Below are 21,594 nucleotides of genomic sequence, written 5' to 3' on the forward strand. Positions count from 1 at the left end.
CATCAGTTAAAAAAAATCATACGGAAGGCAGAATGGAAAATACCAAGCTATAAGGAAGTCTTCAGCAACAGGTTGCAGGGCTCTGCCCTGCCTTTCATGTTATACTGTTTAATCCACTGACTTTAAAGAGGACACCAATGATACAATGATCAAATTTGCCTGTGACAAAAACCTGAGAGGACTAATTTATTATGGTGAAATGTTAAAAACAGAGTCCAAAAAGGTTCAGACAAGCTGACACCATAGGTCCAAACTAAAGTGATCAAGTTTCAGAGAGACAAATGCAAATATCTGTATTTACTGCCCAATTGTAGGGCAGTAGACTTATGCCATTAGAGGCTTTAACTGAATTTAAGCTCACTAAGAGTTCACAATGAGACATGTTTGATAAACACATAACCCAAATGATAACTGGCTCTGAAGCTAGATTAATATAAGCTTAGATGACAGCTCCACTTCTATGTACTACTGAGGTCATACCAAAAATATCATATTTAGTTATCATCATGACTCTTTAAAGCAACTAGATAAAATAGAACACAGGAGAGAGAAATGAGGATATAGAATGTGAATAATAATCATAACAGCATTAGTAAAAATAATAATTATTAATATTTATAGATCACTTATTAATGTCATGCACTGGGCTAAGAGATTATTACCTCAAGGTTTTTACAAAACACTATAAAGTGGTAATTTTATCTATCCTCATTTTACAGATAAGAAAACTGAGGCTTGGAGGCTTCCCTGGTGGCGCAGTGGTTGGGAGTCTGCCTGCCGATGCAGGGGACACGGGTTCGTGCCCCGGTCTGGGAGGATCCCACATGCCGCAGAGCGGCTGGGCCCGTGAGCCATGGCAAAAAAAAAAAAAAAAAAAAGAAAACTGAGGCTTGGATATATTAAGTAATCTGACCAAGTTCACCAGGTAGTAGATATTAAGGTGAGAATTTGACTTTAGGCAATCTACTTTCAGGGTCTGAACTTCCTGCTACCTAACCACCCACCCATCCAGTTCCTGGGACCCTAATTGTATGCTAGGCACTGAAGCACTGGAATACAAAAGTGGATGTGACAAGTAAGAGTCTCTGACCTCAAACTTACATTCCAATGAAAAAGACAGATATTTTTAAGTAAAAAAAATTATAAGTTCTATGAAGGAAACAAGGTACTTTGAGAGAATAATGGAGCAGTGCAAGGGGATACACATTAATAGTTAGAGAAGTGAAGACATTTAAGCAGAAACCAAAGAAAGAGAAAGAGGTGGTTAAGCACAGGAAGAGTGAAGAAGAACATATAAGGCAGATGTTTGTCCAAAGGCCTTGGCATCTTTGAGAAGCTGAAGGAAAACCATGAGGCTCAAGTGAATGCAGAAAAGAAAAGTAGATAGGAAGAGTAGATGTTAAGACAATTGCGATCAGATTATGCAGGGCCTGGTAAGCTATGGAAAAGAGTTTGGATTTATATTTCTAAATGCAAATGGGAAGACACTCCAAGTTGTTAAATGGAAGAACAACATGATTCAGTTCACATTTGCCTTTGCTAATATGTTGTGTATGGACTGAGGGGGGACATGACTTCATGAAGCTAATATCATGGCAAGGAAAAAACAGATAACAAACACAATAAATGAGGAAGATGTGGAGTAAAATAAAGCAGAAAGGGGAAAGAGAGTACTGGGGGAGTGGTGTACAATTTAAAATAAGGTGGCCAGGGATGGGCTCACAGAGGAAATATGAAAGCAATTACTTGAAGGCATTAAGCTAGTGATCCATAAGGCTATCATAGGGAACAGTGTTCCAGGCAAAGGGAATAGCAAGAACAAAGGCTCTGAAGTGGGATTGTATCTGATGTGTTTGAGGAACAGCAAGGAAGCCAATGTGGCTAGAGCAGAGTGATGGAGGAGAAAAGTAGGAGATGAGGGGCAGAGAGGTAACAGGTGGATCAGACTGTGCAGTATCTTGTAGATCAATTGTGGGGACTTTGGCTTTTACCACGACTAAGGTAGAGAACCACTGGTAGTTGCAATCAGAAGAGGGACAAGATTTGTCTCTGCTCTCTGTGAAGGGACTAAAACGGGTTGAAGCACAGAAAAAAGGAAGCCAATTAGGACATTACTACGATAACACTGGTGAAAATGATAGTACCTTGAGCTAGAGTATAGCAGTGGATATAGCAGAAGAAGATATAGGGATGGCAAGCAAGCATCTGAAAAGATGTTTAATATCATTAATCATTAGGGAAATGCAAATTAAAGCCACAATGAGATATCATTATACACCTACCAGAATGGCAGCATATAAAAAGACAGATCAAACACTTTAAACAAATATAATTGCTGAAATATAAATATCATTATAAAAGAAGTTATTTTCATCCTGATTTTAAAACTTTCTAGGCAGAACACTCTTTGACATATATCGCAGCAATATTTTTTTAGATTTTTTTTCCTTTTCCTAAAGTAAAGGAAATAAAAGCAAAAATAAACAAATGGGACCTAATTAAACTTAAAAGCTTTTGCACAGCAAAAGAAACCATTGACAAAATGAAAAGACAAGCTACTGAATGGGAGAACATATTTGCAAATGATATGACCAATATAGGATTAATATCCAACACATATAAACAGCTCATACAACTCAACATCAAAAAAAAAAAACAGCCTAATTAAAAAATGGGCAGAAAAACTGAATAGACATTTTTCCAAAGAGGAAATGCAGATGGCCAAGAGGCACATGAAAAGATGCTCAACATCACTAATTATCAGGGAAATGCAAATCAAAACTACAATGAGATAACACCTCATACCAGTAAGAATGGCTATAAACGAAAAGTCTACAAATAAGAAATATTGGCAAGGATGTGGAGGAAAGGGAACCTTTGTACACTGTTGATGGGCATATAAATTGGTGCAGCCAGTGTGGAAAACAATATGGAAGTTTCTCAAAAAGTTAAAACTAAAACTACCATATGACCCAACAATTCCACTCCTGGGTATATATCTGAAAGAAACAAAAACACCAATTTGAAAACATACATGCACCCCAATGTTCACAGCAGCATTATTTATAATTGCTAAGACATGGAAACAACCTAAGTGTCTACTAACAGATGAATGGATAAAGATGTGGTACATATGTGTATATATATATACATATTCACACAATGGAATAAAAAAGAATGAAATCTGATGGACATGGAAGCATTATGCTAAGTAAAATAAGTCAGAGAAAGACAAATACTGTATGATATTACTTATTTGTGGAATCTAAAAAATACAACAAACTAGTGAATATAACATAAAAGAAGCAGACTCACAAATATAGAGAATAAACTAGTGGTACCAGTGCGGGGGCAATGCAGGGGTGTGGGGGGTGGGAGGTACACACTACTGAATGTAAGGTAGGCTCAAGGACGTATTGTACAACACGGGGAATAAAGCCAATATCCTGTAATAGCTGTAAATGGAAAGTAACCTTTTGAATTGTATAAAAGTAAAAACTTTAAAAAAACTTTCTGCCTGATATAGCACAACAAAGGTAAACTAGGAGTTAGAGGATCTGTCATCTAGTTTAGGTACTATTACTAATTATTTAAAGTTCATTCTTTAGTTCACTCAGGCATTCATTTACTCATTCATTGAACTAACAGATAAAACTTACGGTAGGCCTTCTCTGAGCTGGATACCAGGGATACAATGATGAATAATATATGGACTCTGACTTCATAGTAGTTTACAGACACTTCTGGCAAATAATAGTTTTCTGGGGCTCAGTGTTTCTATCCTCATCTCTTATGCCTCCTTTTGCCCTCCAGGTGTATATGGAACAGTGTCTTTGCATATTCTGTCCCTTTTGCCTGAATGGCCTTCCCTTCCCACTCTCTCTGTTCCCCTCCAGACTCGGTTGAAATATGAATTTCATGGTAGAATCTTTTTTTTAAATAACAGCTTTATTGACATAATTTACATACAACTCTCCCATTGAAGTATACAGCTGAATGTGTTTTAGTATATTCAGCGTTGTGCAACCACCACCTTGATCAATTTTAGAACATTTTAACACCCCAAAAGAAACTCCATACCCATTAGCAGTACTCCCCATTTTCCCCCAACCCACTCAGCCCAAGCATCTACTAATCTTTCTGTCTCTATAGATTTGCCTATTCTGGACATTTCATATAAATTATACAATATGTTGTCTTTTGTGACAAGCTTCTTTCACTTAGCATAATGTTTTCAAAGTTCAGCCATGTTGCAGAATGTATCAGTACCTCATTCTTTTTTATTGCCAACATATAGCTGTATAGACATAGATATAGATAATCACATTTTATTTATCCATTTATTAGTTGAAAAACATTTGTGTTGTTGCCAGTTTGGGGCTATTATGAATAATGTTGATATGAACACTCATGAACATGTTTTTTTAAAAATAAATTTATTCATTTATTTTTGGGTGCATTGGGTCTTCGTTGCTGCCTGCGGGCTTTCTCTAGTTGCGCTGAGGAGGGGCTACTCTTCGTTGCAGTGTGTGGGCTTCTCATTGCGGTGGCTTCTTTTGTTGCAGAGCACAGGATCTAGGCATGCAGACTTCAGTAGTAGTGGCACACGGGCTCACTAGTTGTGGCTCACGGGCTCTAGAGCGCAGGCTCAGTAGTTGTGGCACATGGGCTTAGTTGCTCTGTGACATGTGGGATCTTCCCGGACCAGGGCTTGAACCCGTGTCCCCTGCATTGGCAGGTGGATTCTTAACCACTGACCCACCAGGGATGTCCCTCATGAACATGTTTTTGTGTGGACATGTTTCATTTCTCGTGGGTATAGACCTAGTAGTAGAATTGCGGGGTAACTTTTGAGAAACTGTCAGACTATTTTCCAAAGCAGCTGCATAGTTTATAATCCTGCCAGCAGTGTGAGGCTCCAATTTCTCCACATCCTCGTCAACACTTGTTATTATCTATCTTTTTGATTATAGCCATCATAGCAGGTGTGAAGTAGTATCTCATTTTCGGTTTGATTTGCATTTCTGTGATAGCTAATGATGATGAGCATCCTTTCATGTGCTTATTTGCCATTTGTATATCTTCTTTGGAAAAGTATCTATGAAGATTCTTTGCCTGCTTTGGAAATGGTTTATCTTTTTATTATTAAACTGTAAGGCTGCTTTATACATCCTAGTAACAAGTCTCTTATCAGATAGGTAATTTGTAAAAATTTTCTCCCATTCTGTGGGGCTTTTTTCCACTTTCTTGATGATGTCCTTTGAAGCACAGAAGTTTTTAATTTTGATGATATCCAATTTATCTATTTTTTCTATGGTTGCTTATGCTTTTGGTGTCATATCCAAGAAAACCATTGCCTAGTCCAAGTTCACAAAGATTTATGCCTGTCTTCTTCCAAGAGTTTTGAAAGCTTAGCTCTTACAGTCACATCTTTCTATCTACTTTGAATTAATTTTTATATATAATATAAGGTAGGGGCCCAACTTCATTCTTTTACATGTGGATATCCAGTTTTCCCAGCACCATTAGTTGAAAAACTATTTTTCACCCATTGAACTTTCTTATTTTCCATGTTGAAAACTGATTGACTGTTGTGTAAAATCTTTTTGAATTCTCTCCCACCAAAGTAAGCTACCCTTCCACTGAGCCCTCATCTTATCACATTCAACTTTCTCACCAGACCATAAGAGTTGTATGAGCAATACATATATTTTATTTTTCAATGCAACCCCAGCGCCTATTTGTTAGTGACACCTAATAGGTTACCAGTAACTATTAGTTAGATAAATGAATGCATTAAAATGAGGTATTACCTCTCAGCTTACTCACAGTCTAATCATTTATGAAATGAAGGGGCCAAACTAAGTCATTAAAGTCTTTTTGGCTCTCAGTACCCACCAAGCTACTGCCCTTTACTATCTGATGTCCTCCCTTTGATCCTTCATATGAAGCCACTGAAACAAGGGAGACTAAAGATAAAAATTACCTTCATGAATTTTATTGCTATGTGGTTAGAAAGCATCTTCTGAAAAATGCCAAGCTATATTAAGTTACTCTTAACAACCAGCAATGGTTGGGGGAAACGGGGGTGGCTAAAAGGAGCTATAGCAATTACAGTTTAAAAAAATCCATGATTATGGATCCCTCCTGAAAATACGGATAGAATATAAAGATGGATCTGTGGTCATGTTGGCCCCTTCTAAGTTATAGTTGAATGTGAAACAGTAAATAGAGGTGAAAGCCCAGTTGTTCTTAGTGTAAATGTCTTTAGAATGCCTTCTAAAATTCTTCTCATTTTCTCTTCCTACTTTGTTTTTTTCCTTTTCCTCTACTCTCCTTTTCTTCTTTTTATAACTGGAACAACTCAAGAGTCCTTTGTTCTCTCCTGGCTGAAGTAAGTCAAAGGTATCCTAAATTCAGCATTTAGAGACTTCAGGCTCTGCTCAAGAAAAGCCTGCTTATCACTAAGTCACACTTCTTATATTATGTATTAGTGAAATATATGTGCCATATATCTATATCTATCTATCTATATATATATATATATACACATACATACATATATCTGTATATATACACACACACAAAGATATTTGTCCTTAGATTTTTAAATATATAAATAGATATTTGATTCATCCATTTGCCTAAATCTTCTTTTAGACCAAAACATCTGGCTCTTGATATATAAGCCCTTAAACAGCTTCAATCACTGTACACACAGTGGACTTTCAATTACTTAGGGAAGAAACACTGCCCCAGCCCTATTTTTCTATGATAAACGTAAGTGTAGAGACAAGTTGAAAATGACACCCTAAAGTTTCTAATTCAAATTAGGATATGACAATTAGCTCTCAGGATGAGATTATCATATTAAGTGAAGTAAGACAGAGAAAGACAATTATCATATGATATCGTTTATATGTGGAATCTAAAAAAATGATACAAATGAACTTATTTACAAAACAGAAACAGACTCACAGACATAGAAAACAAATTTATGGTTACCAAAGGGGAAAGCGGGGGAGGGATAAATTAGGAGTTTGGGATTAAAATGTACATACGACTACATGTACAGATAACCAACAATGACCTACTGTATAGCATATCTCGTAATAACCTATAATGGGAAAGAATCTATATATAACTATATATATAGTTTTATTTATATATATATATATATATATATAACTGAATCACTTTGCCACACACCTGAAACTAACACATTGTAAATCAACTATATTTCAATAAATTTTTTTAAATGAGTGAATTCAGATTTCTATGCAGATAATTCTGAACAAGTGAAAGAAGGACCCAAAAGAAAAGGTAGTACTTGCAATGATGGGACAATCTTTCATGTCAAAGAATTCAACAGTTCTTTCTCCTCCATCTTCTTAAGATTTCCCTAAAAGTTTTCACCTCCCCCTTTTCCTTGGCTGCCACTCTCTCTAAGACATGAGCATTCCCTTGTACTTTATGGGAAACTTTCAACCACAGTTGACTAATGACTTCTGAAGCCAGGCCAATGCTATTACTTGCATGTTTTATTACCATGGCTGGGGGGGGGGGCGGTGGTGACAGGGGGTGGAGGGGAAGAAGAGAGAAAGAGAGACAGGATGAATATGAATGAATATCAGAACTTCAGTTGTAAGTAGAGAGATTCTATACAGAAAAGAATTTTCTATTCTCCACAGGGAATGCCAAAAATTCTCAGGGAAGTCAGAAAGCAGGTCAGAAATAAGGACACTGCTGCTTTCTTGTCTTTTCTTTAAAATCTAAATGTTACTGTAAGTGATCCACTTAAATATAGATGTTAACACCAAGAAGGGTTAAATTACCTTGACCATCTCTTAAGAATAGTAGCATGAAAATCTAAACATCTTGCAATTTATTAATAGTCACGAGCAGCCTGCAGTTATATCTAGAATCTATGTCTAGGGCAGCCTCTCACATTGTACTCCAGTGAGGGTCAGGGGAACATGCCAGGGATATGTGAAATCTCTAAGAGAATTAAAAACTTGTTCTCATTCTGATGATTAAAAAATCAAAATACAAAAAAATATGATCATATTCTAGGTCATCTAGATCCAGAATTGCCACAGCATTTCACTCCATGGCTGTATTTATGAGAGCACCAAGGAAAAACTGAAAGTGAAAGCATTAACTATTAATGCCATTTTTCTCCAAAGGAGTTACCAATTTATTCCCAGGGGTCATGGGTTCACACAGATACGAAACTCTGACTAAGGGTATTTAATTCTGCAGGCTTCCTGAAAAGTGACTACTCTTCCAAAATACTATCTTGGGCAGTTTGCTGTTGCCTAAAATCCTTCCAATAGACCTTCATTCTTAATTCAGACTAGGACTTTAATCCTTATTGCAGATTAAATGGTATCTATCTTGTAATTAAATTCAACTGTTTAAAAGGCTAGATGTTTTGTTGTTCTACTACTCATCATAATGAAAAGAATATAAGCTAAAATTGATGACAGTAAAATTTCATTCTTATCATAACAGAAGTGTCATTTTTATAAAATCAGAGTGAATGGGAAATTTGGAATGACACTTGAGACTCCATGTAATTTTACTGATTTTATTAATACTTAATTCATAAGTAAGAACAACAGAGAAATATTTCCTATGTTTCTGAAAACACAGGCATTTAGACAGAAAGAAAACCTTAGCTTTCACTTATCCAAGCTTCTCATTTCACTGGGAAAAAAAATGAGGCTCTGAGAGGTTTGCTCAGGAAGTTAGCTGAAAAGTCAAATCAAGTCTTTGGACTCACAGTCCACAGGTAAAATACTACCCTGTACACTCTGTGTTTCACCTTCCATTATTAGTCATGTGCAAATCTTCTACAAATCGTTAAAGTAACTGTCAATTCTTTTATTTCTAGAAAACTAATCCTACTTGATTCTAACACTGTTAATAAGATGACACTTTGCTGTATGTCATCTGAAAATGATGTTGAAAATCTTAAAACTGTCTCATTACATAGAAAACACTACAAAGGAAACGAAAAACTTATGCAAATATTCCCAAAATATAATATGACTTCTGTGCCTGACTGTAAGACATGCAGCATGTTATAAGTAGGCAATTACTTGGGATTCTGAACCTTATAGAAGACTTTTTTCTATGGGCAATCTTTTATAACAGAGACGTGGCACTTGAGATACTGAGGTCAGTGATACAAGTATGCTATGGAATCAAAAGACACATGCATTCCTTGAACACCTCCTCCTTCCCCTGTGCGCCTATCCCCATTCCTTTGCTCAAGCTGCCATTTTCCAACCTAAATGCCTTCATCTCCCATCTATGGTGGGCAACATCCTTACCATCCTTCAAGTTTGTCCTCTCTCCTTCTCCTAAATCATCTTACCCTTCGGTAGTTTGCTAATGATAGTTATTATGTTCTTTGACATATATTTATTTGCAAACCTGTCTTACATACTCCCTATTTTTAAGAACAGAAGTTCATTCTAGGCCAGCATAGTGCATGCAATATATGGTTATTGAGTTAAACAAAAAAACGAGTGAAACTTAGGGCAAAAGGATTCTAAATTTATAACATATCTGTTCTCTTCAAAATATGACATCACTTTCCTTTGAAAGTACATGTAAATGGCCATATTAAAGTGATCTATGAAGAGAAGGCAGCAACACATAAAATGCTTAAGATATTGTTAAGTGGAAAAAGCAAAAACCAAAATTACATCTATGCTATGTTTACTACTTGAAAATATTATATATGCATATGGACAAAAAGTAGAAGGTAAAACAGAAAAATGAAAACAATTTGCTCTGTTGGGTGGTGGAATTATTGGCTTCTGTGAATGTGTCTATGTTTATACAATATTTTTTTAAATGTATACATATGTAGTAATTAGTAATATTTATACTGGATATTGGTACTAATATTTATAAAAAAAAAAGCATCTGTAGCTGTCCTATGTCTAACACCACTCAGTTTGCCGGCCTGCATGGAAACATATTCAAAGAACTGCTGCCACCTGGTAGTCACCATAATTGCAGACTTGGTAATCAGAGAAGATAACCGGTAAGGTTAGAAGGCTGGGTCAACTTTTAAGGTCAAAATAAGCATGCACAAATTTTTTAAGGACCGAAATATGAATCATCCACTGAAATTGAAACACGGCAAAAACTGTATTTCTTTAGGACCAATAGTTGATGAATCTTATGACTTCCTTAAAACACAAAAATATTTCTTGACTTCACTTTATAGTTTTATATTCCTATCCAAAGGCACACATTTATTTCTAAATATTTATCCCATAAGGTATATTATTTCTAAAATGGCTTGTTTTGTTTCTTATTTGTGCCCTTATCTCTAAATAGCCCTATATTGCTACTTTCATATATATTGTTTCTGTGCATATTTGATTTTTTTAAAAATATATTATTATGGTGAATAGCATTATCATCTTTGCTGGAAAATCAAATGACTTTTTTTAACATACGAATTTCCATGGTGGTTTTATGAATGAGATATACATATACTGCCACCTAAAACCATGGCCCAAATCATTATTAAAGTTACTAATGCTAAATGCCCCAAGGATCTGCAACTTGGTATTATTCACTGGATTGATTTGGAACTGTTTCTTTGTTCAAAAAAATCAAACTCAATTTTTTACTGCTAATTTTCTGACCTTACAAACATAATTATAATCTTAAACGGAGAAATTAACTTTATTTGGTGTTTTAGAAAAATAGTAAGTTGATAACATTTTATAAAATGGAGATATTTTAAATTATTTATGAAATCCTATTTGTTCCATTCAAGCATCACACAGCACAAGAACAAAAGAAGCTGATTTATTAGACATATGCCAGGGTGAAGAATTTTCTCAGAATTCTTGGTTAGCCTGTGATAAGAACACAAATTTATCTAAGTATGATGAACAATGCTTTAGGGCATACTTAGGGAAGATGCTATTTAAAAAAAAAAAAAGCTTTATTGCATCACACACATGGAACCAGATTCTCCCTCTTATGGGCTGTAGCCAGCATGAAGTTCACACTACATTAATTTGCACTTGTCGATATGCTACTTTGCAAGTATTTTTAAGGCATGTTCAAATGTGTACTCTGTCTCTTAAACTAGAATATAAACCCCCTAAGGGCAGGACCTGGGTCTTCTAGTTATCACCCCACAGTGCCTAGCATTCTGGTCTGGGCAGGCCAAGCCCTCTCGAATGGCTGTGGTCTGAGTGAGAAGCAGGGAAACGAATGTGCTAAGCCTCCAGCACTGAAAGACGGTGTGAAGAACACTGGAGAGCAACTCTGTCATCACCAGGACCAAGTGATTACATGTACTAACGGCATGCCCAAGTGGCCCAATCCCAGTCATTTTTTAGAGATAGAAGTGAGACTGCAGGTGGTAGTTGGATAGTTTCTGAAATCTAGCTCTCAGAAGCCATCCATTATCTCAATATATTCCCCAAAAGCCTTCTAAAGAGAGTATACAGCATTACAGACACATAAGAGAGAACAGAGACGAACAGGATTTTTCTTTAATCTGTAGTTGCTAAATTACGAGTAGAAAAGACAAATATCACTACTAGCCAGTTTAACACATACAGTAAAATATTCCTAGGATGTTTCCAGAATCAAATAAAAGACAATGGACCTCAGAGGTCCATTAGCTGGGTCTTTAGGTAAAGCATATTACTGCTACCGTTTAAAACTAAAAATTTCAGGGAAGAAACTTCCATGGCCTGTTGTAGCAATCTATTTCAATCTTCTTACTGTCAGAAAGTTATTTCAGGCTGCTGTGATTTCCAGTTGCTGTGATTAAATCTCTTTGTTCTTATTCTATCCATACTAAAGACTGAGAACAGGTGTTTAACTTTCTCCTTGAAATTATCTGTCAAGTCCTTAAAGACAGTGAAGCAATGCTTTAGTCTTCTCTAAGTAGAAAGGTACAATTCTTCAACTTTTCTTTATTACTTTTATTTCTCTGGCCTTACGTAGGACTTAACCTTTAGGACGTGTTGGGCTTCCTCTCATATTTACACAAAGCCATACAAAATAGCTGTACTACTCCCAACAATCTAATTCATTCAACTGAACTTAGGAAATAACTCCTGTGTTGATACAGTCCACATTTTTTAATGTCAGCATTAAAGTGTGGCGTCATACTGCTGTAGGTACGAGCTCAAACCTTTTTTTGTGCTAATTTTCTAGCCAAAATTTTCTGATCTATTTCTTTTGTGTATGTGCTCTAGCCTTAAATATTTGCTTTGATTACCCCTTTCAGGTAATTTTGAACTTCAACGTTTCCTACTCAGTATTAGCCACAACTCCAAAGTTATAAATTACACAATACTGATAAGAAACTCTTTTTATCTCTGAAAGAAATTGAACCAACCTAAAAATGTTGTAATATAAAACAATTTATTTATGTATATGTGTGTTCTCATCCAAGCCAGTTTTTAAGCCATGTGCCACTAATAATAAGATAATAAGACTATAACCAATCATATATTCACCTGCTGATGCCATTAGATGATTAAGAGACCAGGGATCAGGCACGTTTTCTGTATTTCAAAATACTCTAAAACCATTAAGTTATAATTTAAGATTGATAAGTCTTCAATCTCAAAACTCCACACTCTAGCAGGGCAGGGGAAACAAAGTTTTATCTTTATACTCAGGGCAGGGGTTGGCAAGCTTTTTCTCTAAAGGTTCAGATAGTATTTCAGTCATGGTGGGCTATGGGGTCTCTGCCACAACTTCTCAGCTCTGCTTTTGTAGCAGGAAAGCAGCCGTAGACAATACATCAGCAAATGAGTGTCGCTGTCCTCTTCTACAACTTTATTTGTAAAAACAGACTGCAGGTCAGATTTGGCCCATACTCTGTAGCTGGCCAGCCTTCTTTTACAGATACAGGACACCTGTGCATGTTAAACACACACTCATATCTGCATATGTAAGTAGGAGTATATATGTGTGCGTTAGCACACCAAATCTCTGTCTGCCTATCCCCATAGCCATGGTGGCTTCTTGGGCATGTGATCAGTGTGCTCATACAGGGCCCTGTGTTTAGAAGGGCCCTGAACTTGCAGTTTAATGCTCTGTGGTCAACGTCTTAAAATTCTTAATGATTTTATATTGGAATTTGTGTTTTATAGGTGAAGTCTGATGGTACAATGGAAGCCCCACTCACATCTGTGGTCTTGTCTCTCCACTGACTCATGGCAGCCCTGGGGCACTTCTTGGACACTTGTTCCCTTCCAGCTTCCTCTTCCTGGCCCCTGCCTTGGGACCTTGCTGCTCTCCATGTTGGGTGGGACCAGGTCATGGCAGTGTTAGGGGGAGGCATTCATTCTGCCGTTATCCTTTACCTCTGGCGGGAGCCTGGATGTGAGCCTGGGAAAGGTTGGGTTGAGTGTGTACACCCCTAATGCCTGAGGGTAGGACATGGAGTTGACTATCCCTCCTCCCGCCTGGAAGCACTACAGCACACTCAACGGACTCAGCATGGAGCCTCTGCCCACTCTGACCCCTGTACCAAGTGTCTCCCTGTGTGGAGGCTGCAGTCTCTAGGGGGCTGCCCAGCTGACCACCTTGGGATGGAGAAGACTGACTCTCTCCCCTCCCCACCAGGGCATGGTGTATGGGTTCTGTGGCTAGTGACATGGAGAACCTAGAAACCATGGATTCATCTGTACACTCAGTCATGGGGCACCTATGGGGGTCTGCGTTCCCCCCACCATGAATATCCCTGTGCTGGAGGGAGTCCAACATTAAATAGCAAATAAAAACACCACGACATTCAGAGGGAGGGAGGAAGAGGGAGAAGGGGAGAGAGAGAGAGAGTGAGAGAGAGAGAGAGGAAAGGCTGCCTGCAGGAGAAAGGAAAACGTTTTGTAATTCAGTACCTTTAACATCACTTTTTTCCTGCTTTTTGAACAAAGGGCCCTGTGTTTTCATTTGGTACTAGGCCCTGATCAAAGATTAGGGGCTGTAAAGAATCATCTTCTGAGACTCATCTACCAAAATGGAAGCTAATAAAGAAAATTCCACTTATGCATCACTCATTTCAGAGTCAGCTAACCTTCATACCGCCAGGGTAATAACAGGTTTCCTGCAGTCTTCCTAAATGTTGAATGTAAGGCTCTGAAATTAATTATGTATTTTGGATTTCAGACTAAGGGCCTCCTTTCAGAATATGATGATTGGGGTTGCTGCAAGGTAGCCATTTCCTTCAGACAGTTTGCTACAGGATTAACTCATTTCCTTAGAATGGTGATGAGGTACTTTATAAATGTAAAGCACAATCAAAACATTATGCATGAAATTTATTGATAACAACAAAGAAAGTTGAAATTTTTCTAAGATTTCCCTTTATTTCCTATTAAAGAAGGTAACACCATAACATTCTAACATACAAAAACGTAGGTTTCCCTGATTTGAATAAACTAACTGTAAAACAAACACTGTAGAGATGGTATTTGAATATGGGTTGGGCATTATAGGATATTAAAGAATTATTAATATTTTTAGGTATGATGATGACATAGTGATTGTGAAAAAAATCCTTCGTAGATGCACACTGAAGCATTTATGGGTAATAACACAATGTCTGAGATCTGCTTTACATACTTCAGCAAAAGCAGAAGAGAGGGAAGACAGAAGAGGAAGAGGAAGAGAAGATGGAGAAGAAAAGGATGACAAAGATGACAAAGAAGATGAAGATGACAATGAAGGTGAAGATGAAGGAGAGAAAAAAATGTGAGGTAGATGGAATAGGATTGGCAAAATGACGAGCCTAGGTGATGGAGATGTGGGAATTCATTATAATAGTCTCTTTATCTTCATATATGTCTTTAAATTCCCATAATGGAGTGTGTGTATATGTATAACTGTTGTCTACAAAAAATTTCTAATAAAAATCAGGGCACAGATTTTTCATTCTCCTTCATACCAAATGTCTATTTTTTTTTTTTTTAGTGCGAGAAGCATCCTCTGAGGCTGACAGGAGCTCTCTAAACTGAAGAGATACAAAGGAGTTGATGGGAAGGATAATCTGCCCATTAGTTCCTAACACATTAAAAAAAAAAAAAAAGAAAAGGAGAAAATGGGAGGAAGAGATTGCCATTGTTACTCTCCTAACCTTTCCTTCTAATTATGCCAGAGTCAAGGCTTGGGTCACAAGGAAAATGATTTGGGTGGTCAACCATTTGCCCTATTTTGTATACATCAAAAAGCTCTTGTTCTCACCACATTCCAATCTGACAGGTTCCCATCTACTTTAAAAATGTAAGAAGCCAGATTAACAAAAATATAAATAAAATGACTATATTACAAGGAACCCCCCTTTTTTGTAAACATAGAGATAGCCTTCTTGTTATTCTGAATTGCATGATATGTAACACTTTAAAAGTAAAATACGCTTTATATTATTATAGGTACTTCAGATAAACATTCAACATGCCCAGCTTTTAAAAGTTAAATGTAAATTTCTCTCTTGAGTGCAGATGGTGGCCAAGCAAAGTAGCTCTTCAGTCATAAAGACAGAAGGTCAGGTCATGGCTGAAAGACCAAAGAACAATTGCTGCTTTGCTACTCCAGATCATCAATGGAATGAGACACCACTACTTTCTTTTTTTTTGAAACTGTCTATTCAACACAAAATAGTTACAAGGAGTACCTATAAGATTTCCTCAAATTATGTCCAAGAAAAAATACTAATAAGCACATCACATCTCTGACGTCCTAAAAAGGCACATCTCTATCTAAAAATAATACTAAAATCATTATAAAAACTGTCAGTGTTTCACTATTTAGCAGGAAATATTTACAAATGAAAACTGCTCCTTTTATAATCCTGCAACTTTAGCCTCCATCTCATTAGTGGTTAATTAAAATGAGATATAGCACTAAAATACAAATATTACAAATACTTCTACACACGCTATTCATTTACAAGGGATATTATAATCTTATTATTCCTATAGTGTTCTTTCTCCTAGAATATTAAAATGTAATTTTTAAATAGCTCAGAGACACTTCCTTACTGTATTTTTCCAGTTAGTCCAAAATGTTATGCTGGTAGATGCTACAGAATAACAGAAAAGGTATATAATAATGCGTGAGCATGCCAATATGATACTTTTTTTAAAAAGTCGTATAATATATCAGAAAAGGAAAGTTCTGTGTCGGTTAGTAATCCTAGATCTTCAGTTCCTGATAGAAAGGATTTTTAATTCCACTATCAGGCACGCCCCCAACTGGATGGAATGAAATATCAACAGTTTCATTATTTGTACATGTTAACAAGGAAAATTCTTCTGAAAATTTAAAACTCTTTAGAACACTTTGAATATAGTGATACAAAAGCATAATTTGATTTTGGTTGTTTAGATTTTAATTTAATGCCAGGGATTTCAGCTACAACTTGAAAAACTTTTTGTACTAAATTTCATTATCACTTTCATTTTCAATACTTTTCCCAATTGTCTTTGCATCATTTGCATAGAAGAGTTGATTGGGTTGAAAGGGAGATATGTTGGAAAATACGGTAAAAAGTGTTGAACTAGAAATATATTTCAAAAAAATTTATTTAGGACTACTCACTTTTAAACCATAGTGATTTCTTTAAAATAATGACACTGAGAACTCAGTCTTATTTTAATTGAATAGATTTCTCAACCTGCTTTCACTGAATAAAAAGAATGAAAGCGTTCAATGTTTTGTACTATAACAAAATTAGAAAATCAAAAGTCAGCCTATTAGAACTGCCTCTCTAAAAACTTTATCCATGTTGTCAATTAAAATTGAAGTATCTACATGATCTCAACAAAGATATAATGTAAAACATCTGTTCAAACTGAAATTGAAGTAAGTAGCAGTTTTTTTCCTAACATTTCCAATTTTACTGTATTTAGGTTTCCTGAGCAAACGTATTCATGGTTATCTTAGTTAAAACTGGTTTCACTCTGCCAACGATCAATTTGATTGACATATTTACATATCAACTCATCTCATCTCACAAATTTTAAACTTTTTCACTTAAAATTGGATTCAAGTTGGCATCTTTAAAGAACTTTATGTACATATATTTTAGGTTCAAAATGAACATTAGAACATTTTCTTTTACTTTTGTAAGTAATAGATACACATATCCAAATGTATATTTATGACCTGTCAGATTGTAATTTCATATGCATGCAGTTGTATTCGCACAATTTCATGTGAAAGGTGATAATTTTAGGCAACTGTAGATGAAATTCTTTTAACAGTATAAATTGGATCATTCCATTAGTTAGAAACAATATAATAGAAATGAATGACTTAGGAATAAAACCATAACCATTTCAGAAAAAAACATTAGTTATGTCTTTAATTGCTGCAGTTACGCTTGTATCAAATCTTACCTGATCTTTAATTTCAAGATCCCTTTTAGTTTTTGTTATGTACTCTCTGTGCTCCTTTTCTGCCTCATCCTTCTCCATTTTGGTTTTATTCAATTGATAGCGCATTTCTCCACACACCTGTTAGATTATAAAAACTAGATCAGTAGCTGCTGGAATCTACCAGGCAAGGCCTGCAATTAGATCTTTTGGTGCCCCCTAGAGGTCATATAAATAAAACACAATAGAACTTTTCTAAGAATGGCATTTTCTATTAGCATATTCAATATATATTGTTAAGATGTGGAGGCAGTATCAGATGTTATTGAGTCTTACAATTTCAAATGACAGATAAAGAAATGCATAACCAGGGAATTTAAATGATATATACAAGATTTTTCATGTAAAATAATAGTTTCAATTGCATATTATCTAAAATGCACTATCATCTTGCTTTTAACTAGGTAAAATTAGTAATTAAAATATTAAGCTATGTCATTATTCATTCAAATTGTCATGGTTATACAGATACTCTATATTAAAAACTTTCCTTTAAACTCTTTATCAGTTAGGCTTTTATTTAAGGAAATTTATAAAGGTATTTTTCTCTCTGCTAATAGACTATATTATCAATATTTATGAGTAGAGTATTACCCAGCTGGTATTTACCGTAGGCTTTGCAGATTATGTCAATCTTACCATGCACAATACTATGTATTTAAATTAAGAAAGTTAAAAGTCATAGACTGCAACTAAGCCCACTCTGCTTTTAAAATAGCTATGGCATTCAACATAAAATGAAAATACACATGTAAGTGAAATGACTTTAACATATTGTTAAATAATAAACACACTCAGTATCTTAAAATTGTATATCATTCTTTATGTAATCTTTTTTTTCAATCCAGGGCATCTACAGACAGATAAATACATTTGGAAAATACAACTAGCAGATAAATCTAAATAAAGAAGTTATTAACTTTTGAGATAACTGAGAACTTGTAGAGAGATCAAGTAATACAAACATCTGCTAAGTCAGCTTCTAAGTTACAAATACAAGTTTTTAAAAATCATGTATCATCTAATGGCTATACCTGTTTGAGACTTCACAATTTTGGTAGTTCTCCAAAAATGATCATTAGAATTTTAGAAATTAGTTTCATCATTATTGAAGTATTAGAATCTTATTAAACCTATATGCATTTCCTATGTTCAAATAAAAAATATGTTAAAAATAAACTAATCTGTGTTCAAAAATTATAGTGACAAGATAGAAGAAAAAGTCAGTAAGCTTCTCCCCAGTGACCCTCAGAAAACTAAAAAAAGAATAAAATTACTACAAATTGTATCTGAAATTCAAATACCTTCAATGTGCAAGAGTTGCTCCTTCCCCTTTCAAAAATATTACTAATTCACAAAAAGTTACTAAAGCTAAATAAAATTTAAAAATTAAGAATTACAGAAAAAAATTAGAGGAGGCCTAATTGACTTTCTTCACTATTCCAATCTATTTGATTTACATATAGGAATAAAATTTAAAGACCCCAATTATAATACCAGAACATAACAGTTATACAACCATGGTGTTTAAAACCCAACACCAGTACAAAATTATTATACATAATAAATATCTAAGCATTAGGTCCTGTTTAAAATGATTGTACCCCTTAATTTTATTTTTAAAGTTTCCTTGCCTCACTAATTTCAGTTTAAAATGCATTTGCTAAGTTTATCTGTAACACTTAAATTTCATCTAAAATAAATGAACAAATTAAATTTAACTAGAATTATATTATCCCAGGGTTGGAAGCAGGCTTAAGGCACTCCTCTGATGCTTGAGTCCTTTTGGACAGTTCTAAAGACAAGTAATCATTCTTTACTGTACCATATTTCAACAGAAAGTTCTCTCCTTATAATGAACTGAAAATCCTCATCATACCTTTCACCTATCAATCCAGGTTAACCATTTCCATCTCTCTGCAGCAGTTCCCTTACTTCTACCCCTACCTCCACACAAACATCAATTATATTGGCAAATACGGTATTTTAAGCTTCTACATTAGCTAGCTTGAATTTTAGAAAGCAAATGAAGAACTATATAAATTCAAGGAAAAAAAAGAAAAAATAGGCTTCCTTTCCTAATATATATTAAAGTTAATGTAAATTACTGAGTTATAAAACAATAATGGCATTAAAAATGTGTCCAAATTTAGGAAAATATGTTGAGAAGTAAAATGCAGTATGAAATGGGTATGCATTTTAATAAAATCATCTGTGTATGTACTGATGAAAAATAAATTGATTTAATTTATTACATCATGCATGTCCATATTTAGTGACTTAGTTTTAAAGCAATGATTACTGAAATCTACACAGACTTCCAGTGTTTCTTAAACATGTACCTTAGCCAGTTAAGATCATTAAGCATTTTAGCTCTTGGTTCACAAGTTTGTGATGCCCATAGTGCAGACACAGTGATACCACAGTGTAAAGTATAAATTTAAGGACCAACAGAATAAGAAGTTGTAGTATTAGAATCTTGATTTTAGAGAACAGGTCTGAAAGAATGAGAGATGGAGAATTATGTTAAGCACACTTTTCATGTTATAAATAAATACATGTCTTTTAGTATTATTGTGAAGACCAAACTTATGCAAAAAATTACTCCTAGTTGACTAATTCAGATGTACAAGTTTTATCAGGTATTCAATAATTAAAGTAATAAAACTTGTTAATTTACAGTTTTGTCTCAGCAACTTAATCCTTAAGCTCTTTGAGGACATTATTTGTGTCTAATTCATCTTTGTATTTGCAGCACCCAGAAAAGGGCCTGCTGATAATAAGTAAATGTTTGCTGAATGACCATTATGTGGACCTTTATTATCTTGAAATAACAAAATTTTTATACCCCAGACTTCTTTTTGAGCTTTTAACACTAGGAAAAAATTTTCAACTAAAATATTTAAGTAATTAGTAAACTAAACTCTCTCTTTGTACCTTTGTGACATCCATTTCCTGGGAAGCAAGCTGGTTTTGAATTTCCTCTAGTTGATTAACAGCTGAAATTTTCTCTCTTGTAATCTTTTCCACCTGAGCCTCCAGTTGGGCAATACTCTGAGATAGGGTCAACGTCTGTACGAGGAAAAAAAGTCCTAAGTGATAATGTCATTTGACAAAAATATTTTAAATATCTTGAATTAATAGAGTCTCAGCATGGACACTGGGCTCTCTCTGTAAGTCATTTCTCTGTGGATTGGGTATCTCCATTGCTCTGCATTCTCAATTCATCTCCCTTGAGTATCACCTCACGTAATTTTCTTTTTTTTCTGGTGGTGAGAACTTTTAAGATTTGCTCTCTTAGCAACTTTCAAATACACAGTACAGTACTGTTAACTATAGTCACCATGCTTTTTAAATATTAAAAATAGAATCAATCAGCAGATATTAAGAAACTTCCATATGCTATACTAACCCTGTAAGAATACCGAAGTTTTATGTCCTCTAAGAATTTCTAACCACCTTATAAAGATATGCCTAATATCTGAAAAATTCAATAAGACTATAAAATAGTATTTTTTAAAAATACGAAGTATTTTAGAAATTTTGTACTATCGTAGAACCAAGAATAAAGGTGCTGAATTTATCCTCCATGCTAAAATATATTTCAAATTTTCTTGATATATTATTTCTCAACTAAAATTATTTACATGCACAGGACTTAACACATCACACTGTTTTTTGTTGTCTGTTTCCTCATTAGACTAGAAGTTCCTCAAGAGCATGTTCCTCAACAGGTATATGTTTAACGTTTGATGAATGAATGAATCAGTAGAATAAATGGCTTTTCTGAGGGACTATATGGATATCAGGTTCTTAGTTTTTCTTCCCAGGGTCAGAAATGTTTTCTAGACTTTAGATTTAACCTTTATAGCTTTTGGTTTGCAATTAGATTTTACTCTGCTCCAGTAGGTCAAACTTTTCTAGGCTATTAATTTCTCATTTGTATTAGCAGTTTTAAAGTGATGAAGAAATGCTACCTTGCCCCAGATCAAAACATATGGAATAGCTATCAGTTTTTAATCAGCTAAAATAAAAACTGATAATAAATTTGAAATAATATTTGAAATCTGTCATTGTACACTAACATGGGTGTGAATTCAGTTTTACAACTGAAATCAATAACTAAAATTTTGTAATAAAAATCAAGATTACC

General features: G+C 34.9%; 1 protein-coding gene across 9 annotated transcripts in view; it reads right to left on the reverse strand.

The window, feature by feature from the left end:
- The window catches only part of SDCCAG8 (SHH signaling and ciliogenesis regulator SDCCAG8), a 263,361-nt gene that overhangs the window by 154,165 nt on the left and 87,602 nt on the right, over nt 1–21,594 (reverse strand). For all 9 annotated transcript variants that reach the window (XR_009536611.1, XR_009536605.1, XR_009536614.1 and 6 more), the window contains exons 11-12: nt 20,379–20,513; nt 17,406–17,522 (exon numbers count right to left, since the gene is read on the reverse strand). Coding sequence is in view for 5 of the 9 variants with exons in the window: in XM_060128623.1 (XP_059984606.1) it covers nt 17,406–17,522; nt 20,379–20,513 (252 nt within the window). In the remaining 4 variants the exon portion in view is untranslated. The remainder of the gene's footprint in view (nt 1–17,405; nt 17,523–20,378; nt 20,514–21,594) is intronic.

Source organism: Lagenorhynchus albirostris, chromosome 2 (genome assembly GCF_949774975.1).
Source record: "Lagenorhynchus albirostris chromosome 2, mLagAlb1.1, whole genome shotgun sequence".
Classification (NCBI taxonomy): Eukaryota; Metazoa; Chordata; class Mammalia; order Artiodactyla; family Delphinidae; genus Lagenorhynchus; species Lagenorhynchus albirostris.